The following is a 23,811-nucleotide window of genomic DNA, read 5'->3' as shown; positions in this document are numbered from 1 at the left end:
CTCGCTAAGCAGAAATTTTGTAACTATTCCATAAAACTGTTGTAGTGAATGAGAACACAGGTGGGGACAATCGAATGTATTTGAACACAAAATTACAGAACATCTTAGTAAAATCTGAGAATCATACAAAATGTCAATCAGTTGTCCCAAACTTGACTGTCCCTTTTGTAACTACTAGTCAATCGTCTCAAACTTTAGTGTTCTTACATCTCCATACCAATCACTTTCTGTTCTCGTTCTTTCCTACTCGATCTTCTTGAGCTTCTGCTGCCAGACATTCTATTTTTGCCTAGCGTTATATGCTACTTATGTCAACATAAGTAGCACACACCACACTGTAACTAGAATGAATTATTTCTCTACAGGAAATCTATACTGAGTAAAAATAACCAACTACTTGAAAGTCATCCATACAAAAATATGTTCATTTTGCACTTATAATATCGTATAAATTGAAGATAGTCCTATTATTATTTATGTGATAACCTAATCCTTTTCTATGTTAAAGATGAATTGCTTTTTGGGATGAATAATGAAACTTTAGTTGGAATTTTATATCAAAGTCAAATACTATTTCAAGAAATCACTTTCTAAGAGGACAATCTATTTGGTTATTTACAATTAAATAAGAACTTTCGTCTAAATTTGATCGAATAGTTTCACAGTATTCGGGCGCCGAGTTGATGTGAGACATTAAAGAGGAAGACTGTGTTTGTAAAATCTCAGAGAAAGAATTTAGAAAAGAGTTCCTGATCAGTTTGTTAATCTTTAAAAGCATGATTGTAGTTTTATAACTCTAAACACGTATACAATATATGTGTAGAAGATAAATTTATTCTTGAATGATCCATATTTCGTAAGAAATCTGAATTAATAATCTGACCAACAAATTATAATAAAACACCATCGTGAAAAGCCAATAAACTGTGTACTATTCAAGAACAGGCCTTTTGTGGAAAAAATAATTTAATTGGGAATAATAAAACTTATATAAACTGCATGGTTTATAGCGTCTGTATCTTTATCCAGTTGATGAAAACTGAATTACCTCAATGGAACAGGTGATCAAAGAAATAATGCCTTATATATGAACTATTTGGGCTGCCCTAGTAGCTTACCAATGCCTCAAACTGTAAAACTGGGTGAAAAAGGCCCAGAGCAACTTTAACTACTATCTATAGTGCTACTTCATCAAACATATTCGATCAGTGCTGATAATTAGACAAGTACGATATTGGTCACTGTTCAGTGGTCGATTAATCGGCAAATAACTGTTTACATCAGTAATATAATTTAGATTTCAAATAACTATCTTTTTTGATATACATTTATGAAACTGGATAGAATTGATTTTACAGGTAGGTTACAAAACAATGTTGTGTGTTGTATTTAACTTTTTCTTAGAAATACACAAATGTTAATCGACTCAAATAAACTAACAACAGTTTACTTATCTAAGCAATCATCAGTAAGAAGCTGAAATAACAAAATATCTCATTCAATCTTACTGTGCAACGATCTATAAAATACTCACATAAATTAAACTTGATTAATTCAAACGATACAGTGAACCAACGTTGCATATTGAAAGAAGGCAAGTATTAGCGTTTACAAAAAATGTAGATTTACATTGTTAATTTATCAAGAGTGCTTACTTGAAGAATGTTTCTCTACGTATGGAATCATCTTTAATTCTAATAAATTAATAGCTGCAACTTAATTGTACTACAGGATGATTAGTTGATAATGATTTGTCGAGGAAACGATAATATGTGGCAATATATGGCAATACACATTTATAGATATTAAGTGACCAACTAAAGTAATTACAATGTTTCTACTAAACTAATTAAAAAAGGCGCGCATATAAGTTTTTAAATGTAACATTATTAAACAGTAGCAACTTTATTAGTATTACGCTAAGATTTTGATATGCAAATTGAAATTCAGTCCCACCTGCTTGTTTTTCAGTGTTCACTTAATGCCATAACTGAAGTATGATTGAAACCTAGATACATGAACTTTCACCGATTATTGAAGTGCATTAATTAATTAGTGTTTATAAAACACCATAAATAGCTAGTAGACATACAATAATGTTTGTTGTTTTTTAAATTAAAAGACTATTTGGCATCATGTGTTAACGGTCGTCATCCCAGTATAACCCTTATTTTAGATATTTCTGAAAGAATTGGTCGTAATATTAAAATCGTTTTCTGTCCTCAGAGTTTAGACCTTTTATTTAAATATGATTAGACATTTAGAGGTGAACACATGCTCAATAACATACGAAATAACTGTTCCCATTCTTTTTATTAAGATAATTAATTCAGGTCACACACAATTGCTCAGTTTGTTAGTTTGTCACTGTGACTAAAAATTTCTCTTGTTTTCATTCCTGATACATTTTACGTTAAGTAGAAAACTCTTTGAAGTATTAACCAATAATTCTGATTCTATATGGAGTCAAGGGCACATAAGACTGAGGATTCTTAGTAAGGATTTCCTTTCATTTATTCTGAACTTGGTATAAATCAGAGACAAAATATCTCTTTACTAAATACATTTTAGATTGATTGAACGAGACGAAATGAGATTTCTTTGGTCAATTTTAAAAAATACATGTCTGGTCACAAAATTAATTTTAATAATTATCTAAGCTATAACACAGAGTTGTAAATCAGATATCACCACTGGTCATTCATTGGTCGATTCTGTTGTTTAACACAACATTTGGAACGTTTTTGCGAATCACCTTCATCTTAGCTCCACTCATTTCCAACACTTATAATATGAAGCGTAAAACGCTTAACTACTGTAATCATTTTTGACGATCATGAAAAACCAGGTCGGAAATTATTTAATCCGTTGTATTATTAAGTGGTTTTCCGATGTGATAAATTATCATTTTAGTGGCATTATTCAAATACTCAGGTATTAAGCATTAAGAATTCGATGGTGTGTATCAAGTTAGTATTTCTAAACTCTGAAACAAGTATTTTCTTATGAGTAAAAGTATACAACATGCGGATTTTGATCAACTATTTAACTGACTAGTCGTGCCCAGGTAAGTGGAGTTAAAATTTAATTGTTGAAAAGTATAAAAACATTTAGAGCGTATATACTGTTTTCATTTGTTTAATGAACTTTTCTAGGTTTACAAAACATATCACTATTCTGAAATCGAAGTATGTATAGTAAAGAATCTCATACTATCTTTATCTTTTATATTCTCATGGACAGTTATTTTTCTGTACAGGCCAACATTGGTCTGCCATTGTTCTTTATCACACTTGTTAAGATATAGACGTAATAGAGTTGGCAAACAAATTATTTATTGAAACTTAGTTTCTGGATTAAACAATAGGCTTTACATGTCAAGAATAGTTAGAGGTTACGGATGCGTTTAATCATCAAATTAAGGTTGACGGCTTTCTGTTTGAAACTTTTTCTGAAGATATTTATTCCTTATTTCGAAAAAAATATTTTGTTAAGATAATACAATACAATACATCCGTTTTCCTATGATTGGTTTACCTATTCTGATGACCACAAATGCACCATCCTAAGATAACAGCAAGTCATTGATGACTCTGGAACACGTAATCCCAAAGTACTGAAAGCAGTGTATTGTGAAATCATCTTATAAACCGTATATTATTATTTCAATGGTTACGAAAGTATTAATTTTCACCAAAATCACTCGTTACGTTATCTATATTCAGCATGCTGATTGAAATGTATACACTAAATTCTCGTAAAATCTATCTTAAACTTGTTTGTAGTTAAGTGTTATTATAAAGTTTTGATAAATTTGAAGCGGAGATACCTAAATACAAAGTTCTAGCCGAATTGTGAATAGTGTCTTATTCGTTTTTTAGGTACTTATATAAACCTATTGACCAATAAATTTAGTGTAATTGTCAATTTTAATGAAACATTACTACGGTTGTTTGTTTTGGTGTTGGGTGTCTGAAGTCGGTTACAGAAAGATATGAATTTAGATATCCTTTCACTCATCAGTCGTCGTTAAGATGGGTCTATGTGTTTCAAAGTAACTTATGATTTACTTCATATAAGATTAATCGTCATCCCCTATTCGAGTCCTCACAATGAAATTTACAGTGGCGACTTTCGTGAGGAAGCTTCAACATCAAATAATCCTGTAAGCATACAAGTTATATTCATAATACTAGGTCATATCGTTTAAATTATACCAATATAAGGTTGACCATCGTTTACACCATAAGACTTGATGTTACGATCATATTCACCTTGTGAATGCAGAAACAACGATATTTCGAAATAATGAAAGGATTTGTAGCTTACGTAGAAAAATCTTAGGGGTGTTAAGTTTTTTTTGAACTAAATGGTTTATTTGCACAAATTTTATTGTCGATATGGGTAATATTATCAGGGCGTAATTGGCGTATGCCCTGATAAGTCTGTAATAATGATATACATATGATTGTCTTCACATGTTGATCTATTTATCAGGTTGGTCACTGACCACATGATTGACTGATTTAATCCATATCCCTTGATGAATTGAGTCTGTTAATCACAAGTCTATCTTGATCCCACTCTTTTTACTTCCTTTAGAAGCCTTAGAGGTTGCTTGATCTAGGATTTCGACATTTTTGAATATATAGCCACAGTTGTTGTTTAGCTCATTCACATTTATGAATACTCAGTTGAAAGAAAGACATAGTACATTGCTCTATTAGTGAAAGTTATTTCATAGGTAATGTGTATCCAAATATATACACGATTTTCAAAACCATTAACCGGAGAATTAGTTTGACATTCTATTTATATTATATATATTTACGATCGCTAAATATTTTGCTTCACACCAAACGGCCTCTTGTACATACTGAAATTCAAGTAGCGAAATTTTCAACTGTCCTAGAAATTATCAGGACTGAATTGTCTTTAAATGTTTGGGTATCGACCTAAAGAATTTCCATGTGTATATTGAGCACACTGCTTTTATAGATTTCATTTAGCTTTTAAATATCTGTACATTTGAAATGAGAAATCCTAATAAATAGTTAATATTTAATACATGGAATGTGGCTGGTAGTGAAATTCGAGATTCAAGTTTCCTCTTATTTTGGACTAGTCAGCTGCATTTAATTGCATCCCAGATTCGTATTCACACGAAGACTCAAACCTAGTACCGTTAGCTTCAAATTCCATCACGTTTCCCATCAAACCATTGAGTTCGGATAGCCACGTACTCGTGCGATGCATGTGAGTTCTAATTTAGTTTAAAATAGTTTGGATTAACGTGCTGTTGATATTTTGACCGAAATTTGATCAACCGTTATCGGGATATATAGATTCTGTACAGATTGATTCAATATAGCTAATAATAGCACAAGTTAATAAAAAACAGATGAAATGTGACTAGCAGTGGGATCAGATGATAATCTGGTTAGTTCTAAGTGAACTTAGAGAACAAATAAATAATCTCAAGAGTAACTTAATGTTCTGAATTTTTAGATGAATGAAGGCAGTTAAAGACAAACTCTTTGACTATAATTTCCAGTTCCCTATTACTATTCAGAAATCTATTTCTTAAATACTAACAGAACTGACACACTTTATGAAAAAATGGTGCCATATTCACTGACTTCTTCTGACTGCTTCTAACAGTTCAACAGTACTCAGAGCACACTGATGCTCTTTTAACTAGTATTCTGACCCCTTTTAAACTTTATCGCCGAAAATTGGCGGACACTAGGAAATAACCAACAGTACTGGTCACAATGGAACAAAAGATTATTCTGATATTCTGCAGCTTTCATAAATTATGTCCTTTAAAGGATATGGTTTTTGACTTTTAGAATTAATATAACACTGTTTTAAATTGGTGATAAGGATCACTTTGTATTTGTAAATAGACACTATAACATTGAAATTAATTTATCTATCAGGAATTAAAATTTCTAGCGGAATTATCTCGAAGAGACTTCAGAAGTATCCCAAACCATTGCGATACAAGTGTATTATGCTGAACGAACAATACTCTAAATTTTAAATTAGCAAGAGTCCGAGACAATACCAAAAGAAGAACAACGAAATTGTCTTAATGAAATCAAGTGTAGTGAATGTAAGGCTATCATCCTGAAAAAAATTAGTATATATATTCGCGATTGTACAGCTTTGAAAATAAATTCGTTGAATAGAAAACTCTTCTCAGAACCAATCTTTCTTAGTTATAAAACAAATCAGCTATAGCATTCCATTCCATAGGGTCTAGTCATTCAACTAATTTCAGTGACATAAGAATCATCCCAAAATGTTATATTCCATACAAAGAGAAATTAACAGTTAAAACTCTACAAATATGGGCAAATTAAAACACTATTAATAGGAGAGATGGGATATAATTAGCTGTCCAATGGTGACTAATAATAAGTAAACTTTATCTATCCCATCTTTTCTTATGTGGGCAGCAACGATTACTTTCACTTGTTCTAATCAGTCAGTTTATCTGAATATATGATAAAAAATAAGCTTGGTCAACAATAATACAAATATTTGTTTGTTTATTTTCTTTCACTGTATACATGCTGTGGCATGTTTGATTCACATCACCTGGCGAACCACCTATTTTCACCAAATTTCTAATCAGAGACAATATCTGGTCAGTGAATTTTTCTCACATTTGATCTATGTACACATACACACAACACAATTTTCTCCACTTTTTTACACCAAATGTCACATACACATTACAATAAATCTCATGTTCATTGTAAACATGATTGGACAATTTATTTAGTAAACAGTTAACGGAATACACCCATTAAGACATTAAATAAGAAAGATTAGTTCAATGAAGAGTTCCCGTTTCTGAGAATTCGTTTTCAAAGCTGTACAATCGCAAATATATATACTTATTTTTACAGGATGATAATAATACTGATAATAAAATTTCTGTTAGATATGTCTTTGAAAATGAATTCGCCGAATAGAGAATTCTTCGCTGAACTAATCTTTATTATTTAGTAAACAGTTAACCGAGCATTTATATTCAATATTTTAATGTTTGGTTTTCTTTACTTAAAAATGCTTGGACCAGTGAAACATTGGATTTATTTAACATGGAATCACTGAGATTTGTATAAATATAATTTTCCTCCTTAATGTCTTACATAAAGTCAGGCCCCAACTAATGCGAAACTACTCGTTTAAACTTAGACGAAAGTATTTATATATTTTAACTTAAGTCTACCATTTTTATGTTGGAAGCTGCAATGTAACCATTGACGCCAAAGTCTAATAATTGTAAGGAAAAGTTGGATAGAGGTTCTTTCTAACATTCTCTATGACTTTCTTTGTCAGAGAATTATTCCCTAAGAATGATATATTATGATAAATAGAATAGACTAAACGTTTGCGTAAAGAATGAAATGATTTCAAATCTACTAAAATTCGGTTTATTTACATTATAAAATAAGAATGTAACATTTAATAATATAAAATTCCTTTAGCCTACAAACTAACAAAAAACATGATTATTGGAATTGATTTAAATGTCATGTTTTCTATACGTACACTTATTTAAAAATTTGTCTTAAAAAATAACTGTAAATAAAATAAATGTCACGTAACATTTCTATGGAAACTGTTTTTTTAGTTAAGAACTTCACTTCATTTTGAATTTATTGTTCAAATCACTAAACATTTAGTTAGTTAACGGAATCTTTTTCTCACTAGTGGATGATCTAAACTATAAAATCGTAAACCATATTAATATTCTAGTAAATATACAAAATGTTTTAGACTGGATAATTAAATTGTGGAAGAATAAAACTTTAGATATATGACGTCGGTTTAATCTCAGTCCACTTATAAGTTTTGAAACGATCTTCCCTATAATACCAAATAACGAGTCTAATAAATAATGTTTGAGATCTACTGCAGAACAAAACATATAATTGATCACTGTTACCATTTCCATCCCCATAAAAAAAGAACTCTCTCGGATCAAATGAAATAAAGCACCAGAAAATGATCTAGGCATCTGGCATGATACGTATGTATTTCAGCCCCCCCCCCCAAATTGTGAGTTGACCAATCACATAGCGACAACACGTGGGTTGATGTCGTATATTCGACAAAAATTTATAGCATAAAGTGTCATTTAAATTGATCTATTTATATAGATCCCAAGTGAGGACCGAGTCAGGGAGGGCTGTTTACTCTCTCCCTCTCTACTTCTTCTGGTGATTGATCGGGTTATGAAGACCTCTACATCTGACAGGAAGCACGGAATACAATGGACAGATTGTATGCAACTGGATGATTTGGACTTCTCAGATAATCTAGCTCTTCCATCTCATACACAACAAAAAATGCAGGTTAGGACAACTAGTGTAGCAGCAGCCTCAGCATCAGTAGGCCCCGACATACACGAGGGAAAAGGCAACATCTTGAAATACGACACAGGAAACACCAACCCAATCACACGATGGAGAAGCTCTGGAATGTGTGGAGAGTTTTACGTACTTGGGCTGCGTCATCAATAAACAATAGGGATCTGATGCATATGTGAATGCACGGATAGGCAAAGCGAGAACAGCATTCCTACAATTGAAGTACATGTGGTACTCAAAACAACTGTCATACAACAGTGAAGTCAGAATCTTCAACACAAACATCAAAATAGTTTGATTGTACTACAGGCATGCATTTTCTGAAAAGAAAAAGTTTAAGACAGTTTATCCTAAAGATATTCTGGTGAGCTTTACAGATATGTATAGTGAATGACGTTTCTTTCTTTCATCACTAAAGCCCACTTCTCCACCAAACTCTTTTCTGGGCCCTCCTTTTCAGCTGTTTCCGATTGCTATTTATTGTTTTGACGTCTTCTTCCAATTCTCGATACAGTGTGTTATTTGACCTTACACTTTTCCGCTTCCCTTCAGGATTCCAAGATAGAACATGCCTCGTAATGCAGTCTGGGGATTTCTGTAATGTATGTCCTATCCGATTCCAACGTCTTCTAATTTCCTCTTCATCTGGAAGCTGGTTTGTTCTCTCTCATAGTGGGCTGTATCTGGTATCTGGTCAACGGACATGTGCCTACACAAGATGCTCTTTGTTTAGAAATACTTGTACACTTTTGGTGATGGTTGTAGTAGTTCTCCACGTTTCAGCTCCGCACAGTAGAATTGTCTTGACGTTTGTGTTGAAGATTCTGACTTCACTGTTGTATGACAGTTGTTTTGAGTACCACATGTACTTCAATTGTAGGAATGCTGTTCTCGCTTTGCCTATCCGTGCATTCACATATGCATCAGATCCCTATTGTTTATTGATGACGCAGCCCAAGTACGTAAAACTCTCCACACATTCCAGAGCTTCTCCATCGTGTGATTGGGTTGGTGTTTCCTGTGTCGTATTTCAAGATGTTGCCTTTTCCCTCGTGTATGTCGGGGCCTACTGATGCTGAGGCTGCTGCTACACTAGTTGTCCTAACCTGCATTTTTTGTTGTGTATGAGATGGAAGAGCTAGATTATCTGAGAAGTCCAAATCATCCAGTTGCATACAATCTGTCCATTGTATTCCGTGCTTCCTGTCAGATGTAGAGGTCTTCATAACCCGATCAATCACCAGAAGAAGTAGAAAGGGAGAGAGTAAGCAACCTTCTCTGACTCCGGTCCTCACTTGGAATGCATCTTTCGGCTGTCCTCAATGCATCACTTTGCAGTATAGTCCGTCGTATTATGTTGACGATCCTACAAAATGCACCACTGTGTCGAAGCAGGTTGCATAAGATTCTCCTATTCACGTTGTCAAATACCTACCCTTAGTCATAGAAGTTGATGTATAGTGATGAGTTCCATTCAGTTGCTTATATAACAATGATCTGTGTCTTAATAACTTGGTCGGTGCATTACCAATCCTTATAGAATCCAGCCTGCTGATCTCAATGTTACTGGATCTTACATCCTGTACAACAACACTCTGTTGAAAACTTTTCCTGGTACTGACAGCAGTATGATGTCTCTGTAGTTAGTTCTCACATTTTCTCAGAACTCCTTTCTTTAGTATCTTGATGAGACATCCTTCTTCCAATTCTTTCAGTATTTGTTCCTCCTTCAAAATCTTCTCGAATAAAACGTGAATTATCTTTGCAGTTACTTTTACATGTGACTTCAGTACTTCAGTTGGTATGCTTTGAAGTCCTGTTGCTTTCCCACTGTTGGTTTGTTTGGCGACTGTTATGATTTCTTCAATTGTTGGTGGAGTGACATCTATAGGAAGATCTGTAGGTGCTGCTTTGATATCTGGTGGATTCAATGGAGCTGATCTATTCAAGAGTTTTTCAGTGTTCTGCCCACCTGCATCACTGTTCCTGAATCTCAGTGATTGGCTGGACATGTATAAATATATGTTCCAGCTTTAAAATGAGTCTCTCTGGAACCACTACCTTCACAAAACTAGTTGGTAAAACTTATTCGCCAGTTAAATCAGCTAAACAAGTTCATTAAATAGAACAGTACCCGTTGTTAGGCCTTAAATTTCAGTTAAGCAACTGGTAGATATTAGCTAGCTATTTTGTAATGTTTAATGTTCCTCACCAATATGTATATAGTGCGTCCTTTTCTACGTTAACGTCATCATCTTGATTTTTGGAATAAAACTTCCGTCAGTTCGTACTTTTAAGTTGCAATTTGAATCATCTTTAGTGACTAAAAGAAAATGTATTAAGGAAAGTTCCAGTGAGAAACCAATTGATCATTAATCGAAGGAATAGTAAATCTATCAATAATACTTAGTATATGTCACTACATATGAAACTATAACTGCGGTCAAAGAGAAACGATCATTTACATTCAAATAAATTTAAGTTTTTCAGCACTCACTCCACAGTTGATTAAAAATACATACTACTATGAATTTGTTAACCTACATTAATAAAGCACCTAGTTTCACTTCGTTTCCAACAGTTCTCTAAATAATATTGGAAGTACCTTTAAACATAGAGGTTATAATGACATAAACAGTTCCGGCAAGTAAGACCTAATGTTATATAATATTTGAGGAAGTAGTTATGTCGTTTATTCGCAAGTATACAAAACGAATTTACATAAGAATAAATATACGAACGTATCTTATTTTGTCTCAGACTGCATTCAAATATTTTTATTTATAGGTTGCGTTAAATGTACTCATTCGGTTCAATTACTCATTTGATTCCTATTGTTTATCTTATTACACTATGAAAGTTAACTTTCTACATTAGACCCAAGTGATCAGTTTTACACATTGTCCTTAATAATCTAGAAGCACTTATCTGCCATATACCTAGCTTTAGAAGGTTGATTTTATCCCAGCATTTAAAATTAAGTTTGTAGAAATATAGCATAAATACTCAGCTTTATTATTTTATTTTGTAACTTTATAGTATAGTTCTATCACGGCTACTGAATAATAAGCTGAAGTAGCCATGAAACTCTGCCTATCTTTCACTAGTATTTGGTAGCACATAAACCCTTAAATCTCGGTTATTTTGACCTTTTTCAAAAATAACTCAATCATTACATTTCTCTAATTTGTGTGATCCCAATTCAAAGTTAGCTCTCACCACTGACTGCTATCAGCCTGAGGACTACTATAAAAAAGAGATCAATGATCATCTGTTCAATCCTAATTTAGGAACTCTCAGGGCTAGGTATTTACGGCTTTACAAGGAATCGATTTACTAAACATTCTTGTAACGACCCTAATACCTTAATATCAATATATTGTAATCTAATGATCAACATTCTCAATTACATTCAATTTAGAATGTAGAATAATGGTCATTTGTTTTGCTAAGGTTCTGTTTATAATACAATGATAAGACAAATTTTATTTGACACCTAGCGTTACCTATGTTTTTATAGTGAAATATCGGTGAATTGAGTTACTGTCTATGGTTTCAACGGTCACTACCAAATTTGTATGTTAGCTAGCGTTTCTGTGATGGCTGTATGGATAATCGAATGGCGTTGCTTCTTTACGAATAAATAGATCGGTCAATTAAATAATCTTACATCGGATTCTTTAATATTTCATTTTTGCATAGATTACACTATTTTAACAAACAAAATTTCAGAATTATCATTTTCAAGTTTCTGATATTTTCATTACCAATATTAGTTGCTAAGGTAAATCAAACTAAAATGTACGAGAATTTTTCTCAATCATTATATCAGTTTCCTACGTGTATTTTTTTAAAGGTACATTAGACGTATTAACTGCAGTAAGAGTCAGTGAACAAGCATATGTACAAACTTCACCTGGTCGATGTCGTCAAGATTCGAATGATTTGGCAACATCATCAAATGTTGCAGAAAGAAATGTAGCTTATTCTGTTCCTCGTGGATTAAGTCTTTACATAGAAGGTCGATCTTTAATCCCTGGTAAGTTTAGTAATTTCGTTTGTTTATTGATTACTAAAAAGTATCCCTTTCTGAAACTGAAAACGTTGATTTTTTTCACTCTTGTAAAAAAATTGAAGTGTTGTAAAGTTTGTTAATACACTTCGTTATTGATTGTCAATTATCAACAGGACAATTTATAAAGATTCCTATTGTTTTGTTTGAAAAGTGGTAGAATAACATAAAAACCATCACTTTCTCATTTTTCTTTTTGTAAGATATCCAATCTTAATAGAATCTTTTATTCAGTAGCCACCATTATCTTTAATACTTCTATAAAAAGTTTTAAAAAATATTTTATTGAACTTATACGGTGAAACTATAATTTATGGATGACCTTTGAGCGACGCCAGGCTGACCTTGAGGGTGTCCACCTGATCACCAGGACCAAATGAGTGTTATAAACCAATGTGAGAAATTAAAATGACGATTTACAGTTGATGATTAACTTTATAAGTTAGATTTAGGGTTTTCATCACGAACTGACATCAGCTATCATTCCAAAACTTTAGTTATCCGAATGAATGAGTGAATTTCGTGCGATGATCCGAAACCTGTTATCTTATACGTGATGGGTTTGTCCACAAATTATAGTCTCGCCACAATTTATTATTCATCTAGGAATTAATTTATCTGAACTTATTGTTTTACCGAATTCCTCGTATTATTTATATTATGAATGTAGTTAAAGTGTTTTATGATCTTTTTTTGATTTATTATATTCCGACAAATTCACGCAGAAAATAATTGTATTTCAATATTTAATTAATGCATAACATAGAAAATAATGTTTAGCTGTTCGTGTTCAGTAATAACTATAGTCCGCAAATAAGTTTTTGGCAATTTTTTTAAGTTCGCATGTATTACCTTCTAAAGTGAACATATTTTAATTTATGTGGGACTTTCAGGTAATTTAGTCATTTAATTACATGCCTGCCTTATTAAAGTTAGCTTAGTCAAGTGAGCAGAATCACTGTCTACTTATGTTTTTGTGTAGTAGTTGTACTAACAAAATATCCTTTTTATGTACAGATCCATTTCCTCCAGATCTGTCTATTTTATTTACTATTCGATTGGAATCCAATTTGGAAAAAGAGTTTTTCGCTCTTTATGATCGACATGGACGAATGATTTTACGCATAATAATTGGCTCACATTTGCAATTAGAATATTTATCAAAAGAATCACAGTCTAGTCAGCTTTCTGATGTGCATCCTCGAGATTTAAAAGCACATTCAGGAAAAACATTAGAGAAAGCTATTTTTAAAACTCATCTAAATGATGGCCTGTAAGTTAATGATTTTTACTTTAGTAATCTTTCACTTAGAACTAGTGATTTCATTCCATTTCTGTTTTAATGAGTTCTCTGTTATTTGTTTCTTTTTATTGGGTTGCTTTTTTATAATATCTATCGATGAAGGCAGACGTTTTTATCCCTAGAATATGTGAAATATGATTAACAGGGGAAACTAAGATGCGTGTTTCTCCCTATTTGAAATTAGTTAGTTAGACTGTACAAACTCTTTTGAATAATTTACGTCACTAGTTTAAAACCGAAATGAAACCTGTTGATTTCTGGTTGTACGGGCCTAGACTGTACGCTTCTGCAGTGTAGTGAGTGAGCTTTGAATATCATAAAACATGAATCGCCTTATTCATATCTATGCTAAATATTCTTTCCAGTTTTGTTTTGAGAAGCATCTCGTATGAATATACACTATAACATTAAAGTTCGAAACACTCATCAGGTGCAGAATATTAATTACTCATAATTCAGAAGACTCCCATCCTTACAATTTTGCTATGGAGCAAGCATTTTAAAACCGTCACTAAATTACATCTCCCTATATGATTATTGTAATTCAAGAACATGTGTATGTTCTATTGAAACAGACATAAATATTTGTTAACACCCTATAACTCAAGAGATATATAACTTCCGATTCATGGAAAGCCGAAAAGCAATTTATTAACGTATTATCAATAGGGGTTATCAGTCAAAACTCTTCATGCTTGAACCATTTGAGAATCCTGGTTCAAATCCAGTAACGTTTAATAGTGCTTTGTCTCAAAATAAAGCTATCATATCATAATAAATTTAACCAAGTTTTCTCAAAATAAACTAAATGACGTGTTCAGGAGTATATAGTACAAATGATTCCCAATATTTATTTACTAGGCTTTCATTTTCTGTGTATCCTGTTCAATACATTATATTTTCATGAACTTTTTAGATGGCATCGTGTAGCCGTCAGTATTGGTACTACTACCGTAAGATTACTTGTTGATTGTAAACAAAGGGAGTCCATAAATTATAATCGTTCATCAACAAGCATTGATAACAGAGGTCGAATACAAGTATTGAAAGACGGCATTCATGTGAGTTTTCATCATATATTTGATCTGTTTAATACTTTGTTGATCACATTCCAAAAGAAATAGTGACTTTTCCACAAGACAATTTGAGTGAAAATACGATTTAAGCACTAATTAACTTTATTCATAACGTTAGAAATATTGACAACTTGTAGATAATTATGAAGCAGTATTCATATTTCAAATAAAACGAGTAGGGTTATATTTACGGCCGATTTGATAAGTTAACTGAAGAGATTAATCTGGTACGTAGAGTACAACTTAAAATATTTCTTCAGGAAGGCAAACATGGTCAGCCCTATTGGAAACTCATAGAAATTCCAACACTTCACAAAGCGTTCGGTACAAAATTAAAGTTCTAACAGTGTACTAATAAACAAAAATGGTTACAAACAGATTTTCTGAATAAGACATTAAGTAATTTGTCAATCAACAGAACTCTTAGAAACAAAGTTGTTGACAGAATTAAACACTGAGAATACAAACCGCAAGGCCTGAGCCTCACTTTCTTCAAAAACGTGATCTACTGAGGTTAATAATCTCTATTATTAACTCTTGTGCCTATAAACTAACCTACTTATTACCGCAAAAACTTTTATTTTTGCTTCGCTCAAATTTATGCACTATAACGACCACACAAAATTTCTCTTCAGACTAAGAACTGTAAAAATACAAAGCAGGTTAAATAGATCACTAAAGAAGGAGCCATTCATTGTAATTACTTAAATATAGTTGAATTTTTCATCTTTTGATGGTCAAATGAATCATACAACTACGGAATATTTACTTTCATAACAACAAGTGATCTTTAATTTTAGAAAAGGTCAGACACTTGCTATTGTTAAGTTTGCAATAAGTTTGTTATCAGAAAAATACTTTGATTAAACCTAATTATGAAGACTATTTTTAGATGGAATCGAATGAATTTCATATTATTGAATTACGAATTTTTAGTACATTCGAAAGTAATAAACATTAGTACCAAGATGGCTTTCCCATATAACCATTTACAAACTACAGAGGCTAAATGAGTTCAATTTCATATCGCAAATAGTTAAAGATTCTTAAAGTTAATATACCTTAAGATAATAAAATATACTTTAAATATAATTCCAGAATAATCTTATAGAGAATTTCGATAATGCAATGAGAGACGAAGTTTATCAGAATTATGGAAATTGAAACCTCCTTTATGTGTTCAAAAACAATTTGTCCTTAAACATAACCCGCCCTGGTAATACTGATTTATTGTCCTGTTGGGGACGTTAGATTCCCAGAACTCACTTGAAAAGGACCTAATTTTGTAATTTTATTTAGAAAATTTGAATTTCTTTGTTTTCGCGGCAAAGGCGCTCTTTTCACCTGCATGTCGTATTTTCGACTTGGAAAATATCTTAAATTCTATTGGTCCGTTGTGTCTTTTAGTATGTTATTTGGTAACTCTCCCCAAGGATGGTTTTGTGCTGTATATATACGTTTTGATTTGTGTTTGTTGTTATCGCTCATTCCTGGCAGTTTGCAGAATATACTTCCCTATTCCAAGCTTGGACTTCTTACTCTAGTTAGCGGGACTGGGACGCATCAAAAAGCTAGCTTATTGGTTTTTGGTCACTGAGTCTTTGTTCCGTTCGCAGTCTAAATGAACTCGTAACCGCTTCAAACCTAGTTTATCCTGAGCGGTAATCACATTTGTTTTTGTGTACTTTAATGTTTTTCTTCCTTTGGTATGACTTACCCTTAACCTGTCTAGTTAACATTTTAATTTTCATATATAAATATTCTTAACAAGTATATGTGTGATCAGACTGTTCGAAATGTATTGTGCAAATATATCACATAATTCTGATAAACTTCGTCTTCTCATCGTATTATCGAAATTTATCAAAGGGACTAACTGTTTTAAATTTCTCATAGAGAATATTTAATTAAAGCTTATGGATTTACAAACTATATATTATAATTATACTAATATAATTATTTCAAATGTATTACTTATAGGGTTTTATTGAAGATTTTTATCTTCTACCTGGTGAAGAAGGTGCTGTTAAACAATGTGATGTTTATTCACCTAATTGTTTTGATGATCAAATGATGGGGGATGAAGTAAATTGTTTGTTTTGTTCTGTTTTTTGCGACATGTTCCTTCCATGTTTATTTTTTATATTTATTTATAATAAACTTGTTGTCTGAATAGTCTAAGAAAAAAGGTAACATGTGTTGATTTCCTTTTCGATTTTATGTTTATTATCAATATATAATTTAATTATAAATATTAATCAATCAATGTACACTTCAGTATTGTAAATTTATATCATCATGTGTGTATAACATATAAATATGGATACTTCATAGGATTATAGATAAGAAGAAAGTAAAAACAAAGAAGAAGAACAGTATAGTATTCCTAAATCTGGGAATTATTCACCATTTGCCATAAATCAGTACATAGTCTAAATATATAATTGAATATGAACTACTTAAGATAGTGTATGTTGTTCTTTTTGCATTTGTTTTACTGACTAAATAATATTTGAAACAACATATAAATATGTTCATAATAAATTCAATATTACAGCTTGAATTTATTCATTCAAATGGTAAATAAATAGGTTGAACAATATTTTATAGTCCATTAATTCGTTTATTAAAGTATTTAATCAAACAAGTAAAAGAACAAGTGAATTTGATCAGAATGAACTTATTTATATAAATCTCCAAGTAAACTCAATTACTGTATAAAGAATTCAGTAAATCTAGACAAGTTTTAAATTAGGAAATCATATTTCCAGATTTTTTAAGAAGTTACTGAAAATAGTACATATATTAAAGTTTTATGACAGTTTTATACTTTATTCTTAAAGGGTAATTGAACTTTGTTGATCTATAAAAATCGTTTAGAAACATTGAAACATTATATGTTGGATGTAGGAATATTTCAGTTCGTAAGTTAACCACATAGCACAATAATATGTTTGGCGTAAAATTGAATTATCAGAAGGGGTTTGTGGGGATTTTGGAAATTTCACAGATATTAACACCATTAGATGCCGGCTCAGTGGTCTAGTTGGTTAAGCGCCTGACGCGAAACTGATAGGTCCTGGGTTCGAATCTCGCGGGGTGCGAGATCGTGGATGCGCACTGCTGAAGAGTCCCATACTAGGGTGAAACGGCCGTCCAGTGCTTCCAGGTTTTCCGTGGTGGTCTAGCTTCAATTGACTCATGATTTCAATCTGTAAAACTGAATTATTAAGATTTAGCAATTAATCTTAATGGTATTATTTCTTGAATGTAGCTCCTACTGTTTTCATTTGTCGATAAAAATACATGTAATAGGCAAAAGAATTACTTTTAGGCACTTCAAAATGAATTAATGATAAGTAGCTGACAGAAAACCCTGATTAATTTAGATTTCAGGCCTTTTGACATTGACTTGTATACTTGAGAAAAGAATGAATCATATATATTTACTGTGAGCTACCTGTGCTCTAGTATCATGCTATTTAAGATCAAGGTTGGAACTCTAAATTGTTAGATAAAATCAATTTTAAAAAGTTAGTTTTGACAGTTGTAAACTAATTACTTACATTAAATTTTTTCCATCCTACTAAGATAATTTTGACCAAGATTAAGTTTGTACAAGCCAAATATGACTATGGTTGTATTAATATTATAGTCAAATATTTTGTTCTAATTTATAATTAAATATAATGAACAAGAATAATTGTATCTAATTTTTGATTGGTTAACTCATGGGAGTCTGTTTTACTCATTTTTTGATAAGGAAAATAGTTGAAAACTTTCTTGACATTACTCATTCACGTAATCGACATTTACATTAAACTACTTTCGTAGTTTAACTTATACACTTTTAGATATCTATGGGAATTTAGATTTAAGGTATTACATTTACCACTATTTATTTATTTATTGGAATTTAACGAGTCTAGTTTGTGCCAAACCAAAAATATTTTGAACAGAACCAAGACAAACACTAATGAAGTATAATATAAATTCATTATCGTTCGTAATGATTCACCTTGATATTTAAAGTTTCTGATTGAAATAAAAAATTGAGTTTAATAAGTCTACCTAGTTAGTGAAATACTTTAATACATTATTTTTAGTAATAACATTGTTAGATGCATTTGATTTGGTGTAAATAGTCTTAACTTTAAAGAAATAATCATTCTACTTGTTTAATCATAGTGTTACTTCTGCAACTGTTCACGTTAAACAAATGAGAGAGAGAAAATCTGTAAATCAGTAACGAAACGAAATGTATGATTTATGATTATCAAATCATTCCATCTGTCTACTCATAGTTTAAGTTACGGTTTGAATGACTGAACGAAATTAAGTCGTCATGTTACCTTGCTATCTAGTTTATAACTCAAATGTTTAGATGTCGAAAAATTATTCACTTCATATAGTTGATTACACTATCAATGATAACCTCTTTAAACAATTACAATAATTACAGAAAACCATTTTTGTATTTATTTAGTCTTTCATTTGACAGAATTCTGATAAACAAAGAAATTTTGTTTATTTCAATATAACCAATTTTCATTTGATGTCTAAAATCATTTGAATTCAACTTTGACTACAAGATTCGTTGATATGAGATGGAGAGAGAGAGAGAGAGGGAAAAAAGCGGTGATTGCTTAATGTTATTTTTTTATTAAGTTTATCAAAAACATAATAATTCAATTCAGTAATGTGCATTGAATAGCATTACATTAATAAAAACACATGTTTAAATGTCAAATCTAATCAATATCTAAAGGGACTAATTGTATGAGTGTATAATATAGTTTTTTTTCCTTTTGCTTTTTTAGACCATGACAGTTTGTCCAAAATCTCGAACAAACTTATCATTTCCCAATTGTCCAGTAGTTAGATTATAGACCTACTTTAATCAATTATAAATAATTTAATCTAAAATATAAAAAAAGGTTTAAAATATTTTATTAACTAAAAGCTAAAATTGTCATTAATTACCTTGGCAATAATTTCCTTTATCAATACAACTTCCTTCCATATATATATATATATTGATCAAATTAATAATACTTTCTATAGAACGTAATTTTTAATAGAAAGAAAAATTCAAAGCATATGTTACCTACTACTTTAATCTTATTACGTAAATTTACTCGTAGTTTCATAATCATTTATGCTTAACTGATGATAATATTAAATATGTAACATACATATGAATTAAGATATAGAATGCTTTTTTCCTCTCATATTCTTCTCTTTGATTGGGAACAATTATAAAATGAAATTGTTGATCTTGTTTTCATCGATAAAAAATAACATGAAAAATCAATGATTTAATTAAGATGTTTTCTTTCAACAGTTGAGATCATGAGTCATTTGTAGCTAGACCACCATGGAAAACCTGGAAGCACAGGACGGCCGTTTCGTCCCATTGTGGGACTCCTCAGCAGTGCGCATCCACGAGACTGATAGATCCTGGGTCCGAATGCGGCGAGGTGGGGTCGTGGATGCGCACTGCTGAGGAGTCCTACAATAGGACGAAACGGCCGTCCAGTGCTTACAGGTTTTCCATGGTTGTCTAGCTACAATTGACTCATGATCTCAACTGTTGAAATTACTACAATCTCCACAATACCCCTTCTGATACTAAGATGTTTTCTTTTTAAAAAACGAAAAACAAAAGTAAACAGCCTAGATCTCGGGTTACTATGACAACTTTTGAACGAAATTTAACCATTATAAGTAGTTTATTTAAATGAATAAATCTTTTATTTATTACAGCAAGTACTTGATTTGAATTTAATTGAGAATATAATCACAAAGATGTAGGTAAAGTTGTACTATGCAGTTTTTAAAAGGAATAAAATATGAATCTTAAATTCGAATTTCAACAAAACAAATTGTATCTGGGGAATTAAACTCATTAATCTATTGATTCATTGTATTATTTATTAAAAATAGTTTTCCGATTATTTGTTTCTTCATTTAAAAAAGACCCTGAGTGAATATCCAGCTTTAATGAAGAAAAAGAAACAATTCAGAAGTGACACAACGGGTTCATTTCAGTATTTTTATTTTAATAAAAATGATATTAGGTATTACCTGAACAGTTAATTGTGTTTGCTTTAGTCAACCAATATCTTAGTGGTTAGATATTAGTTAATTTAGTAAACATTTTATATTGATAAATATGCATTTACTAATGATCACTTTATCAACTGTGAATTTTTGTTTTGTATATTTTTTTTGTTCAAAATTTCTAGGGAGATAAAGATACTGATCCAATGCAGGTAAGTTTATTTGTTTTTATTTAAAATTGATTTGTCATAGTAATTAATAAGGAAAGAACCTCACTTATTTCGGAAATTATTTGATCCAAGAATATACAGAGTTTAAAAAACTAAAAAAAATTTGGTTTCAATTGATAGATATTTACTTAATTAGTTTAAGAAATGTGTATTCACTTGATATTTACAAAACAATGAGAAGAACCGATACATATCATGTTTAGTGTATATTAGCTACGTTACGTTCTACATTTACTAGTGTAAGCAGCAAACTGTTCTGTTGTTTATTTGTAAACAGCTTCTAAGATAATTTATACATCGGCTTACTTAGTTGATCCCGTCTCCAGTTCTACATACCATAATAAATATAATAACCAAGAGTTATATTAGTTACAGTAACTAAAACGTTCACTTATTTTCTTTAAGTAAATCTAACTAACTACTGATTGTTCGAGGCTAAAGTACTCGACAAGTTCCATAAATCTTGTTAAAACTGTTAATAACTGTTAGTTCTATAAAACTGAGTGTGAAAATGAATTCTTACTCCAAGCTTAAACTAGTATTATGCTGATGAGAAGTATCACTGAATTAAAATAACGAGAATTCAGCTGTACATTAGTATTTACGGTTGCTTGATAAATGTATGTCTTTAACAAGATAAAAAAGATTACATCATAAAGTGATCTGAGATGCTTATTTGTTCACTATCATTCAGTGTTCATATGGTGAATATATTTGTTTGTCCTGATGACTCCTGATATACCGACCACCATTTATATATTTATCAAACAACTATAATTACAAATGTCACAGCTTAAGTAAACGATTTCATTGAAAAGAAAATTCTTTGTTGAATTTACTTTAGTTTTATTCCATAACTCAATCGGTTACTTTAATTATCAAAGTACCACATATTCTCAGTGAAAATAGTGAACTTGTTAAGGACTTCTAACTCTATTAATACCATTGGTTTTATTTTTTTCCTTTTCAGATTTATTGATATTTTATTTTGTTTGCACACTTTAGGGTCCAACAGGTTCTATGGGAGATAGTGGTCCACCAGGTGACAAAGGTGAACCAGTAAGTAGTGAATGATAATAATTTTAATGAAATAAATGATCTACCAAACGACCACTTAATTGAAGTGAAACAATGATATTTCACCCACGAAACTCAGACAATAAATCCCAAATTAATATATATTTTTTCGAAATGTTGAAAGACTGACGAAATGACTGAATATATCTTGAAAAAACAAAACATTTATCTATAAAATATTTAACCTAAATATTGTCATTTCAAGTTATTTACAACATAAAGAATAAATCATCAGTGCTAAAATGAAATCCACAAAGCAACTATTTAAATGACCATTCTCCTTGTTACATTAACATATACTTAGCGGATTTTTCTTCGTACATAATTAAAAGAAAAAAGGATACATTTCATTAGTTAATCACATTGAATTAATCTCAAGATTTTACCACATTTTAAACGAATTCAAAAACTACTTGACCATTTAGCATAGACTAGTTCTATTTAAAATATATTTGATGTTAAATAATTATGTTATACAAAAATACCACTAAAATATAGTTGTATTACTACTACTTAGAAAATCAGATAATTATGCTTTATAATAAATTAGGGAGAAAGCTTAATACATAGGAGATTTTGAACAGTAATATTGAGAATAAATATATAGTGTTTTGTGGACATAATCGAAAAAATAGTTTTAAAATGAACTGTCATATTCACTATGATCAAGTTTTATTTAGCTTTTTATCTCTCATCCCCCTGTAGTGGGACTTCTTGGTTATTCATGGTTTCTGTTCCAAGTTAGCTTTGATCACAGTCTGATAGCTGAAAATCCTTTGAAAATCAGAGAGTGGTTAACGGTTCTTTAGTTTCAATTTCGGGGTAGGCAGTAATGAGCATCAACGACGCTCCACGGCATCTTAATCAAAATCTTTAACTGTTGCGGTATACGTGATACGATTACAGCTCAGAAAGGGAATCTAATACTTCATAATCCCAAATTCATTCCATTCGTCATACAATATGATAATCATTAATTCCCATTTGTTATTACCGTTTACACCTGAAATGATTGACTTCCATCTGTGTATGTTAACCATGACCGAACAGTACAAGTAGAAGACTGAAAACTTATTAGTAAGATTAGTAAAAAGAGTTGTTTTTGTATGAAAAGTGAAACTCTGTTTCAAGAGCTTCAGATACTAATTTAATAGCGTCCATCGGTTACGGGTACTTTTATCTACATAAAGGAGATGTGGAGAACATAAATCATAATGAATAATACAAAGTGGGATGCTTTTCAAATGTATAAATAACACAAACGAACAAATTCTAATGTTTCACTGTTTCAAAAAAATGATTGAAAAAGTTTGGATACAAGAGGTTAGAAAACTCCTGACTTTTTCATATATATATTTATATATCACAATATTGCAGTTTTAAGGCCTAAACTACCAGTAATAAGTTTTTATTTTCATATTTTTTTCCGAAAGGGTTTGAATGGGTCATCCGTACCTGCTGGTGAACCCGGTCCACTTGGTCCTATGGGTTCCCTATTCATCATTCCTCTCAATCTAGGCGTCGGTAGTAGTAGTTTTGCACGGGCAGCTACATTTCGAGACCTGCTTCAAAAACATTTGGTAAGTTTTTTTGACAAGGT

The 23,811-nt window shown here is 31.2% G+C and overlaps 1 protein-coding gene across 1 annotated transcript in view; it reads left to right on the top strand.

Annotated features, from left to right (window-relative positions):
- The window catches only part of ZNHIT1 (Zinc finger HIT domain-containing protein 1), a 68,687-nt gene that overhangs the window by 12,817 nt on the left and 32,059 nt on the right, over positions 1-23,811 (top strand). Inside the window, exons 3-9 of the mRNA XM_051209188.1 lie at positions 12,247-12,429; positions 13,480-13,735; positions 14,682-14,826; positions 16,822-16,926; positions 21,090-21,116; positions 22,140-22,193; positions 23,645-23,791. Of these exons, the coding sequence (XP_051074623.1) occupies positions 12,247-12,429; positions 13,480-13,735; positions 14,682-14,826; positions 16,822-16,926; positions 21,090-21,116; positions 22,140-22,193; positions 23,645-23,791 (917 nt within the window). The remainder of the gene's footprint in view (positions 1-12,246; positions 12,430-13,479; positions 13,736-14,681; positions 14,827-16,821; positions 16,927-21,089; positions 21,117-22,139; positions 22,194-23,644; positions 23,792-23,811) is intronic.

Source organism: Schistosoma haematobium, chromosome 1 (assembly GCF_000699445.3).
Source record: "Schistosoma haematobium chromosome 1, whole genome shotgun sequence".
Taxonomy (NCBI): domain Eukaryota; kingdom Metazoa; phylum Platyhelminthes; class Trematoda; order Strigeidida; family Schistosomatidae; genus Schistosoma; species Schistosoma haematobium.
This window is presented reverse-complemented; position numbering and strand designations above follow the sequence as displayed.